This window comes from Urocitellus parryii, chromosome 6 (genome assembly GCF_045843805.1).
Source record: "Urocitellus parryii isolate mUroPar1 chromosome 6, mUroPar1.hap1, whole genome shotgun sequence".
NCBI classification, from domain to species: Eukaryota; Metazoa; Chordata; class Mammalia; order Rodentia; family Sciuridae; genus Urocitellus; species Urocitellus parryii.
In genome coordinates this window covers 47,655,680-47,668,471 of record NC_135536.1, presented here as the reverse complement: position 1 = coordinate 47,668,471, position 12,792 = coordinate 47,655,680, and the positions used below count along the sequence as shown (strand labels likewise).

General features: G+C 35.5%; 1 protein-coding gene across 9 annotated transcripts in view; it reads left to right on the top strand.

Moving 5' to 3' along the window:
• The first annotated feature begins 5,568 nt into the window (after positions 1-5,568).
• The window catches only part of Ralgapa1 (Ral GTPase activating protein catalytic subunit alpha 1), a 233,008-nt gene continuing 225,784 nt past the window's right edge, over positions 5,569-12,792 (top strand). For all 9 annotated transcript variants that reach the window (XR_013343785.1, XM_026414280.2, XM_026414271.2 and 6 more), the window contains exon 1: positions 5,569-6,082. Coding sequence is in view for 8 of the 9 variants with exons in the window: in XM_026414280.2 (XP_026270065.2) it covers positions 5,977-6,082 (106 nt within the window). In the remaining variant the exon portion in view is untranslated. The remainder of the gene's footprint in view (positions 6,083-12,792) is intronic.

Genomic DNA, 12,792 nt, shown 5'->3' with positions numbered 1-12,792 from the left:
ATTTGAAGGTTCTATTTTACTCTGAAAGAGATGCAACAAGAAGTAGTCAAGAAACAGTTCTAGAATAGAATCCATTTGAGAATTAGTTTTCAAGACCTAGGCCTTATAATATCAAGGATACCTTAATATATACCTTATAATATCAAGGATACCTTAATCAATACCTTAATATATACCTTATAATATCAAGGATACCTTAATCAACTTCTGATTCTAGTAATTAGATTTTGTGTTTAAAGACTTCTGCATTTGAGCTGGGGCTGTAGCTCAATGGCAGAGTGCTTGCTTTGCACATATGAGGCCCACATAAAAATAAACAAAATAAAGACATGCTGTCCATCTATAACTACAAAAATTTTTTTAAAAAGATTTCTACAGTTTTTTGATCATATATGATGTAGAACTACTGTGCATTGTCATGGTTTTTATTGATCAACATTATATTGCATACTAACATCCACTTACATATTAGTTAAAAATAGTTTAAAAATAATAATTTTTAAAAATTTTTTAGTTGTAGTTGGACACAATACATTTATTTTATGTATTTTTACATAGTGTTGATGATCGAACCCAGGGCCTTGCAAGTGCTAGGCAAGCACTCTACCTCTAAGTCACAACCCCAGCCCCAGATTTATGTTTCTTTTTTTTAAAAAAAGATTTATTCATATAGTTCTGTGGCTTGATAACTCATTTCTTTTTATTCTGAATCCATTGTATAGATGTACCACAGTTTGTTTATTCATTCACCTATTGAAGGATATCTTGTTGTAGGGACAGACGAGGTAAGGCAACAAAGATAGCAGGAAACAGGAAACAGGAAACAGTTTTATTTGGCTGCAGCCAAGTTCAGAAGGCACAGCTGTTGCTGTAATCAAGTTTCAGAATTTTATACCCAACATGTGAGGGGCTCAGAAGTTCATAGTCTGCAGAAGTTCATATAAAAGCAGCTTTTTCTTTCACTGTTCTGGGCAAGTTAACCCTTCAAGGAAAACACCTGAGAAGGGGAGAGCTGCTTCTCCCCTTTCTTCCCTCCCCCTGACAGCTGTTACCATGGAGCCTAAGTGGTAACTTCTCTTATCTTACAAATGTAGACATCTCTGCGAAGCCCCAGCTTAAGGCTAGAGGCCTTGTTTACACATTTCTACAAAGCACTATACTGGATAAATGTTTATGAAAAAAACAGTAAGGGGGTGTCGAGCACCTGGAGTGCTGATTTCTTCCTGGCCAGAGGCCAAGTAAAATAGGGTAACATGAAAATAGGAAGTTTATCTACATTGAACTCTTTTGTAGAGACTCTTTTGCTGACAGTCCTAAAATCAGCCATGGTGAAAATTTCTGGAGAAGCCCAGGTAAGAATTTTTGTGGAGGAGGGGTGCCACTACAATCTCAGTTGCTTCCAGTTTTTGGAATTATGCAAAAAGCTTCTGTAAACGTTTGTGTGCAGATTTTTGTGAGGTCATGTTTTGAAATAAGTTGAGTAAAATACCGGGGAATACAATTGTTGGATTGTATGGTAAGACTATGTTTAGCTTTCTAAGAAACTGCCAAATTGTCTTCCATAGTTAGTTAGCTGTACCACATTACATTCCCACTGGTAATGAATAAGAGATTCTGTAGCTCCACATTCCCACCAGCATTTGGTGTTGTCAGTGATTTGGATTTTAGCCATTCTGAATGTGCACTAGTATCTCACTATCGTTTTAACCTTTTTCTTTCATTTTACATTTTATTATTATGATATTAGGAAACAAACACAGGAACCCAGGGCCAATATATTCTCTACCACTGAGTTATATCCCAGCACTTTTTATTTTTTATTTTGAGGCAAGATCTCACTAAGTTCTCAGGCTAGCCTCAGACTTGAAAGTCCTCCTGCCTCGGTCTCTGAGTCTCTGGGTGTGTGCCAATGTGCTCAGCCAATTTTAATTTTTAATAAGGTGTTCAATAAGAAAAATAACTTCTTAGAGATCAAAACTCAATAGTTTTGATCCTGAGATAAAAAGCTTCAAGGATGGCTGGTCATTATTGTCACCATTTCTTTTTGGTTTTTAACTTAACTGTTGAATTCAGATCTTCACCGTTTGTGTTCCATTATGACTCACCAGGTAAGCATTCCAAAAGTACTATTACCATTACAACACTGTTGGAATTTCAACCTTCTCATTCATAAGTAATTAAACTAAAACAGACTATGACTAAAGTAAATTAAAAAATGAACAAGCTTTTATAATAAAATGCAACCAATTAAAAAATAATGGCCACACATAGTGACTTCCCTCCAGATCATACTATATAATAAGTAAAAACAAAACAAACACACAAAAAGTATTTTTTACTTTGGGGAAACTTGACCAACAATACTTCAGCCAAATGATCAAGGTCAAAGGTGATAAATCATATTAGTAGTTTTGACATGATGTAATGAAAATGGCACTTTACATCTGCCGTCTTCCTTCCTAAACCTGTACACTTAGTCTAATTATGAGAAAATTACCAAACAAATTTTAATAGAGAGACATCCTTCAATATGCCTAACTGTATTCCTCAAAATCGTCAAGATTGGCTGGGGTTGGGGGCTCAGTGGTAGAGCACTCTTCTAGCATGTGCGAAGCCCTGGATTCGATCCTCAGTATCACATAAAAATAAATAAATAAATAAATAAAGGTATTGTGTCCAACTACACCTAAAATAAATAAATATTAAAAAAAAAAAACATCAAGGTCACCATAACCAAGGAAAGTATAAAAAAAAAAACATGATAGCCAGAGGAGCCTAGAGAGACAAGTACACTGAATCTAATAAGGCCCTAGATAAGACTCTGCAACAGAAAAATGACATTAGATTAAAAAATAAGGAAATGTAGTTTAGTTTATAGTAATAATATTTTGTAATTCATTCATTAAATTCAGCAAAATTGCCCTACTAAAGTAAGATATTAGGAAAATAAGGAAAACTGGTAGCTGGGTATATGGGAATTCTCCATACTGTCAACTCATTTTTTCTGTAAACTATAATTACTTAAGAAATAATTCTGTTAATTTTTTAAAAGTTTCACATTTGAATAAATCTGACTATATTTAAAAAACAGTAATGTATCATGATCATATATGGAAAATTGATGGTGATATATTTTTCTTGATTTTAGACATAAATTTAAATTCTAGTTCTCACAAGCAATATTTCAAGGTTAATCTTTAAATATTTTCTTTTCATAATACATGTCTAGTGGAAAGGGCTTATACTTTCAAATAATTTTATTATGAATTTAAATCAATGGTAAGAGAAGACAAGCAGTGGCTTGGATGTGTTATGTCTAAATTATATAGTGTTGGTTTGTTCTGTGATGGTATTTCTATTATTTTCCAATATGTATTCCATATTTTGTCCAATATGCCATATAATTATTATTAGAGAAACATTACATTTTTGTTTTCTATAATTATTTCATCCACTCACCAAATGTTTACAGAGTGCCTGTGCAAGAGAAAGGAAAGAAAACCAACATTCATTCTTCCACTTTAACCAAAATTTATTGAAGGTATTTTGTAAAGAGCATTTTGCAAGAAGTTTGGGATATAGCTTTAAACAAAACCTATATGGTTTCTGTCCTCAAGGAGTTTACAGTCTAGTGGGAAAGCAAATCTTAAACTATACAAATTTCTCTACTTAAAGTCTATGAAGGAAAATGAATGATATGTCAGCCTTTATAGAAATAGTTTTCAATAACTTTTCTCACCTAATTAACACAACGAATGATGTGATTTACATATGAGGAAAATAAGACTTAGGGAGATTATATGTCAAGGGCTTCAGAGTAAGTCCTCATATGGAATATCTAATTTAGATTTATCTGATTCTAAAGATCATGCTCAATAATACTTGTACTATTGCCTGAATTTCACAAGCCTGTGAGGACAGATCTTATTTTGATTTTTCTAGTAAGAAAACTGATAATTAGAGGAAATAGAACTCAAATTTCTTGAATAATTCACTTATTTTCCCACTACGTCATGTTTCCTCAAAACAAGCTCTATAACTTGGATGATCTAAACTGTAAATTTAGGAATTAAATACATTTTTCTAAGCTTTTAAAAAGAAATTACAGGATTTCTGTCAAAACCAAGTACAGGTAAGCAAAGATTTTAACATAATTTTAGCAGATGCCTTACATCTCTTTTCTTTGCTTATTTTGTTATTTTTTCATACTAATTAAATATTTCATCATATTTTGGACAAAACTATTGCTGTTGGTGAGACCATAGGTAAGAGGAAATAGTTCTGCAAACAAGTAAGCTCAAATTAATTTATGGAGAAAAGTTTCCCAGAACAATTTCAATTTATATCACTCAGAATTTCACTGATATTTTTCAGCTATTGCAGATTCCTTGGATGTTCCCCATCAATGTAATAAGAGATCTTGAATTTCTCTTTGTAGTGGAAAAGCTAACAACATATCCATGTTTATGTAAGATGCAGACAAGGGAAAGAGGATTAAAATAAACATCAAGTGCTCAGTAGAATAGAGGAAAGAAAGGCTGAGTTTGTGGCTCAGCGGGAGAGCACTCATCTAGCATGTGTGAGGCCCTGGGTTCTACCCCAAGCACCACACATAAATAAAAGAGAGGTATTGTGTCCAACTACAAAAATAAGTATTAAAAAAAAAAAAAGGATAAAGAAAAGGAATCGGAACCGGAAAAGGGAAAGGGGAAATACTCAGGAATGATACTGGCCAAATTATATTGTTATATTGTGTGTATGAACGAAGATGTAACAACAAATCCTATCATTATGTACAACTTAATGCACCAATAAAAATGTTTCAAAAAAGACAACATAATTAACCCTAAAAAAATTAAAGTTCTAGAGATTTCTTAATTTTTGTGTAACAATATGTTTCTGGTAGGCCTCAGTTATTTATGCAAGATAATTTTCTTTATTTTTGTTTTAGGGGGCTAGGAATCCAAGGCCTTGTGCATGCTAACATGCACTCCACTGAATTACACCCCCAACTACACGGAAGATAATTTTAACCAAAAGGATGCACTACACATCTTTAAACTACAGTAGACTTTTAGCCACTACGTAAAGCATACAAAAAAAAAAAAAAAAACAAAAAACTTTTTTAAAAAAAAATCTAAATTAGGCCCTAAAAGACTGGTACAACGAGGGCCTTCAGAATTGGCATGAAGCACGTATTTAACATCTTTCATGTTTTAGAAGTATCTTAAATTACACAGAAGATGAACGACCTTTTTAATAAAAACTATAGGACGCTGGAAGTTTGGCTACGAATCACGTTTACAATGGAGCACTCAGTAAAACTACCTTCACTGACTTTCTTGGGCTCCTCCCTGGCTTGGCTGCTTACACAGGAAACCAAGGTGGGTAGTGCCAGGGATGATCTCACGCTGCCGTGACGTCAAGAGCCCTTGATGTCAGAAAGTGGTTGCCAGGGGGACCGTTCGCCACCGACGGCAGAGTCGTGAAACCTCATCACTACACTACTGCCTCCGTTTTGGCTTCTGCAGGGTCTAAGCTGCTAAAGAAGCTTTAACCTAAAGGGGGCCTCAGGGAGAGAGGAGTTGTGGTGCTGCTGCCGAGAGCTCCACCTCCGTGGCTCTGGGTCCCGGGCAGGGGCCGGGCCTGTGGCGGTGCGCGGCGACCGCTGGAGGCAGGCGGCGGCGGCGGCGGCGGGCAGCCAGCCCGGGTCTCCCTCGTTCGGTGCAGGGCCCGGGGAGGGAATCCGCCATATTGGAGCCGGAGCCGAAGGTGCCCCGGAGCCGCAGCGCGAGGCGGGTGGAAGTGACGGCCCTGGCCTCCACCGGGAAGGAGTCGTCTCTACTGGGGCCCGCAAGGCTGGGGAGTGAATGAGCTACTTGGGCTAGGCTCTTCCCCGCCCACTCCCTCCACTTTCTGCGGCCGGGACTGGGCCGGGAGGGGGCCGGAGCCGGCTGTGGAGGCGGCAGTGGCAGGATGTTCTCCAAGAAGCCGCACGGGGACGTGAAGAAGTCCACCCAGAAGGTGCTGGACACCAAGAAGGACGCATTGACCCGCCTCAAGCACCTGCGCATCGTCATCGGTGAGGAGCAAGGGGTGGCGGCGCCGAGGCCTGGGTGGCCCGGCCTTCCCCTTGGGGGCCTTGAGGACTCTCCCTCGAGACCTGGCGCCGTGCGGGAGTGGAGGGCTAAGCGTCGCCTCTGCAGAGACGCGGAGGACGGATAATTTGGGGACCGGAAAACTTGGCACTCCGCAAACGCTTAATTACCATTAACACAGACCTATCCAATTTGGGTTAAGAGTCTGAACTCATTTTTTAAAATTAGTATTGCTCTAAAAACTTAGATCTTTAAGACTTTAGGGAGACTTGTGTTGTGGATCATTGTGCTTTAGTGGCTATGTTTGCCAGATGACTGACTACTGCCATCCCCACCCAAATGAAAAGAAAAACAAAACCCTGTCTCAGACAATGCAGTCCTTAATCTTTCAAGTTTCTTGGCTGATGAGGGCAGGAGGAAGCAGTTATACTTCTTTGGGAAGTGGGTGGTTCCCAAAAGCTTGTGGGGAAGAGCCCCGCCCTTCTGTTAGTGCACCTTGTTCATCCTTACTGTCGTTTAAAGGGAAAACTATTATTAGTTATAGAAAGCAAGGTAGTTTATTGATTCCTTTGCTTGTTGAGATTTGTATAGAATTTTCTTTTTACTTAAAATTTTCTTACCTAAGTCATTTGCCCTCAACAGTTTTGCTGACAGACAAAACATTGCTCTTGAGTTTTGGATATAATGTTAAATGAATCTTTCGGATATTTGTTTAGTTAGAAGGCCGATGAGGGCTGTAATAATGCTTATGAAACCTCTGGTTCAGTACTTGGGTTTTTTTCGGATGAAGAAATTTGAGATAAAAAGGAAAGTTATTTTGCCTGTGTTGATTTATAGAATTAACGACGACTGAGTTTAGGACTTAGATGCCTGAATTTTAGTTCATTTGGGTATCTATCTTCATTTTGTCTACCTAGTGAGTTTTTGTTTTGGAAAGTGACCTTTACTGAGTGATATAAATAAGTCATTCATATAAGGTGTATGTTTCTCTATTGTTTACTCATACTACCTGGATACTACCAATAATACCGAACATTTGTATGGTGCTTTACAGTTTTCAAAGTGATTTCACAAAAATTATCATAATCTTTGCAATAACTCTAGAGGTATAGATATTATAATTTATTTTTCACAAGCGGGAAAGCTGATTTGAGACTATTAAGTGGTCATCTAAGCTGCTAGAAGTTTGAATCACAACTGGAGCCCAGATTTTATGTCTCCAGCTTATTTTTTACTACATTTATGACAACTAATCTTTGTCACAAGTAAATTGTTATTTATTCCTGTGGAATAGAAAGAAAACGGTTCAATCTAGTTTAGCAGTACCAAAAGAAGTCTCCTTTTCAAGAAAATGTCAATCTTCTAAATATGGTAGAGATTGTGATCCTTTTGTTTTCATTCTACTTGAGAGTTAAGTAATTCAATAAAAGATTTGGCTAAGAATGTAACAGAGCAAGTCTATGTGTAAACATAGAAGATGTATTACAGATACTGGCATTTTGAAATTAGATGCTTACTGGAACTTGATGCCTACTTGGGACAAGCTGTAGGTTTCGTAAATGCAAAGTGGTAAAGTTAGTTCCAGTAGAGTATTGAGATTTCCTAAATTGACTGCTATAGTTCTTTAGTTATAGAATAATTAAGGAATGGTTTATTTATACCTCTTTGGCATAGAGGATTTTTTCCTCCAATCTGGGAGACATGATCACATGTGTCAGATATTTTGTAGGTCCTAGCTTCTTCAGTTTGAAAATAATTTTTAAAAAGAAAAAAAAAACCCTTTTGCTTTTTAGTAATTATGGACTTTTTAAAGTGGAGAGTGTACTGGAGTGTGTGTATACACACATATAAATATATATCCATATTCATGTATATGAACATCTACATTTATAATATCCTTAGGAACTTTCAAATGGTAAACATTCTGCTTTCAGATTTCTTGCACTGTGAGTGGAGGAGGTCCCTAGAGACTATATACTCCAGTAGTTTTAGAATGTTAGTTCTCAAGTAGGGACATTTTGCCCAATAGGAAACAATTCACAATGTCTATAGATACTTTTTCACAACCTGGGGAAGGTGCTCCTGGCATCTTGTATACTAGATGTTGCTAAACATTTTACAATGCACAGGATAATCCTTCACAACAATACTTGAGTCCTAAATGTCTAATAATGCTGAGACTATGATACTTGTTAAAACACAGAGTACAAGATGGACCTCCAAATTCTGTAATTGGTTTTAATATATTAATCAAATAAAACTGTTGTGTATTTTTAAATGGTTACAATTATTTTATTTGAAATAGGTTAATAAATCAAGTGGGATAGAATAGGATGACAAAAGATGAACAATGTCTTAGAAGTGTGCCAATTAGGTGTCTGATTTTACAGATGGAAGAGGCACTTTAAATCCTTTTTGGAAATACTTTTTTTTTTCCTTAAAAGTAATTTTAATATTTCTAAATTCAGTTGATTATAAAATTTTTTAAAAGGAAAACCTATTGTATTCTCTATTATTGAATGCTATTTCACTAAATGATCTTAAAGAAAAATATATGTTACTACCCCTGAGCCTTCTTCATTGTACCCCCAAACCGTGAGAATTTCCTTCCCTGAGTAAGCGAGCTTCCTTACCATAATGGCTTTGCTCTGGTGCTGGGAACTATGCTTTCTGATTGGGTTTCTCACCTGGACTAACTTTAGTCTCCATCATTTCTTTAGCCAAGTTTTGTTTGTTTTTGCCTCCTGAACTTTTCCACATCCAGTTCCTTCTCTTCTCCCAGGAGAGTGTTAGTGTCCACACCTGGCCTGCAGACATGCAGATTTATACGCACAGTATTGCTGGTTCTAAGTAGGGTTATATTTTTTAAAAAATATTTTTTAAAAATGTTTTTGTAGTTGTGTATGGACAGAATGCCTTTATTTGTTTATTTTTATGTGGTGCTAAGGATTGAACCCAGCGCCTCACACTTGGTAGGCGAGCTCTCTGCCACTGAGCTACAGCCCCAGCCCGGTAAATAGGGTTTTAAATAAGGTAATCACAATAAGGAAACTATTTTACAAAGTAATTGTGCATTACCAGTTCTACAGTCTTCTTACTTTTGTTAGGTCCTATCTGAACTATGTTGGACAAAACAAAACTGCATTCACTTAGGGTGTTTGTAGGAGTTCAGTACATCCAAATAAATGAGAACATAGTCATAATTTAAATGTCTTGTGAAAACCTTTTTCCTGGCTTATGCTCCTACCATGGGATAATTTCAGTTGAATGCATATAACTTGATTCTGAAGAATTTAGATTTAAATCTGCTGTTTATTGTTATTGAAAATATATATTTAATTTGTAGGAACTAGAAGTCAGGGTTTTCTTAAAAAAAAAAAAAAAAAAAGCCTTGTCTGGTTTCTAAAGCTTTGTGGTATCCTTTTTACTATTCTTCCTCCTATTTCATAACAAATATCCTTAAGATAATGATAGTAAATTAGCAATTGTAAAGTGACTAAAAATGCTTGGCTTATAGGGTGTATTGACTAAAAGTTAATTTGCTTTTACTTTAAAATAGCAAGCCAACAATTCAGTTCTCTTTATTTAAAAATAAAAAGGTAAGTTCTTATTTGGCTAAAAATAAATTGTTAGATCATTGTTTCTTTTTAAAAAAATATTCATTTTTTTTTTAGTTGTAGTTGGACACAATACCTTTATTTTATTTATTTTTTTTTTGTGGAGGTGAGGAATGAATTCAGGGCCTTGCACATGCTAGGTGAGCATTCTACCGCTGAACCATAACCCCAGCCCAGTTAGATCATTGTTTCTAACAGCTTGATATATAATCTGATATAGTAAAACTGCACATATTTAGAGTTTGTACAGTGACACTTATACATTTTAGGAAATCATCATAGCAGGTGAGATTAAAGTTATCTGGACAATCAAGATAAACAGCCAATGACTGGCCTATAGCTAAATGGTAAACATATGCCTGCCAGGCATGTACAAAGCCTTAGGTTCTATCCCCAGCACCTCATTAAAGAAAGAAAGAAAAAACATAAACATAGCCAGGTAAGCAAGATAATATATTTATAATCTCCCCAAATTTCCTCATGTCCCTTTTATTCCTTTCTTTCCACCCCGACTTGCATCCCACCATCAGCAACAACTAATTTATGGTTACTCTAGAAAAGTTTGTGTTTTCTAGAATTTTATATAAATAGAATTATACAGTACAATCTTTTTTTTTTTTTTTTTTTGATATCAGGGGTTGAACCCAGGGGTGGTGCTTAATCATGGAGTCACATCCCCAGTCCTTTTTTATTTTTTATTTTGAGATAGGGTCTCACAAAGTTGCTTGGGGCCTCTCTAAATTACTGAGGCTGCCTCAGCCTCCCAAGTCACTGGGGTTACAGGCATATGCCACTGTGCCTGGCTCAGTATAATCATTTTTTGTTTGGTTTCTTTTACTCAGCCTCATTATTTGAAAATAATCTATATTGTGGTGTAGTATGTCAACAGTCAATGCTTTTTACTGCCATAATATTTATTCATCATTATATGGCTGTACCACAGGTTTTTCCATTCACCTGTTGATTGGGGATGTTATAAATAGAGTTGCTATGAAGTATACTTGTTGTGTAGACACATACTTTATTTTCTCATGGATAAATACCAAGGAGTGGAATGACTGGGTCATATGGTAGGAATTTATGTAATTTTTAAAGGAACTGCCAAATTGTTTTTCATCATTTTATATTCTCAACAGCAGTGATGAGGGTACCAGTTCCTCTGTATATGCACCAGCACTATTCTGTATGGGCAGTTTTCTTAATTTTAGTCTTTATAATAGTTATAATTAATATTTTCTGATGTCTAATAATGCTGAATATCTTTTTTTAATATTAAATCAGACAACACATTTTTAAAATATCTTTGTTTTGTTTATTTTTATGTGGTGCTGAGGCAAGCGCTCTACAACTGAGCTACAACCCCAGCTCCAATGCTGAATATCTTTTCACGTGTTTGTCATTGTGTAGCCTCTTTGATGAAGTTTCTATTCAAATCATTTACCCATTTTATTTATATATATATATATATACACACACACACACACACACACACACACATATATAGTATTATATACATATTTAGTTGTAGATGGATACAGTGCTTTTATTTTGTTTATTTAGTTTTTTTTATGTGATGCTGAGAATTGAACCCAGTGCCTCATGCATCCTAGGCAAGCGTTCTACCACTGAGCCACAACCCCAGCCCCTCATTTACCTATTTTAAATTGAGTTTCCTTTCTTATTCAATTTGGAAGTTCTAGGCACTTTAGACAAATGCTTTACCATTGAGCAGCCCCTGTATACAAATGTTTTATCAGATCAGTAATTTGCAAAGATTTTTTTCCAGTTTGAGATGTCTTTTCATTCTCTTAACATTTTTTTTCAGCTTATAAATAAGCTGTTTATTGTGGCTTATATCATTCTCTTTTAACATTTTCATTGGAGGAGTAGAAAAGCTCAATTTTGGTTAAATTCACATATCACCTTTTTTATGTTTTTTGATAATGTTATTTAATATCTTTGCCTAACCCAAGATCACAAGGATTTTCTTTTATGCTTTCTTCTAAAAATTTTATAATTTTTCAGTCTATTTAGGTCTCTGATCCATCAATTTTCTCCCCAATGCTGGGTATTGAACCTAGGGTGCTTACTACTGAGTTACATCCCCAGTTTATTTATTTATTTGTTTTTCTAACATTGTGAAACAGGTCTCACTAAGTTGCCCAGGCTGGTTTGGAGTTTGCACTCCTTCTGTCTTAGCCTGTTGAGTAGCAGGGCTAACAGACAGGCACCACCACCATGGCTGGCTTGAAATGGTTTCTTTATCCCTGAATTGTACTTTGATATTATATGGATGCTTTTGCTTTCATTTGATAAGTATTGCAGTGTGTGTGTGTGTGTGTGTGTGTGTGTGTGTGTGAGTGTATATATATATCCCCATCTTTTTAACCCATTTGAGTCTTTATATTTAAAGTGGGTTTCTTATTGATAGCATGTGGTTGTCTTTTTATAATCTAATAATCTGCCTTTTAATTGAGAGGCTTGGATGAGTATATTTAATGTGATTATTGATAGGCTAAGGTTGAGTCTGTCATCTTGTTATTTGTTTTCTATTTGGCTTATCTGTTTTAGTTCCACTCTCCCCACTTCTCTTTTTTCTCCCCCTCTCCTCTTTCTTTTGGATTAGTTGAGTAAATTTCATGATTAATCTCTTTTGTTAGTTTACCAGATCTAACCTTTTATTATTCTAGTGATTGGCTTTGTGATTTATAGTTATGTATTTTAATCAATAAGAGTCTATATCCTTAAGTGATAATATAGCACTCCTCATAGAATATAAAATCTTTGGGCTGGGGCTGTAGCTCAGTGGCAGAGAGCTTGCCTAGCATGCGTGAGGCACTGGGTTCGATCCTCAGCAACACACAAAAATAAATAAAATAAAGGCATTTTGTCCATTTATAACTAAAAAAAAAAAAAAAAAAAAAAAAAAAAAAAAAAAAAGAACCTTACTTCTATTTCTTTTTTTTTTTTTTTTTTTTTATTTTATTTTTTTTTATTGGTCGTTCATAACACTACATGGTTCTTAATACATCATATTACACGGTTTGATTCAAGTGGATTATGAACTCCCGCTTTTA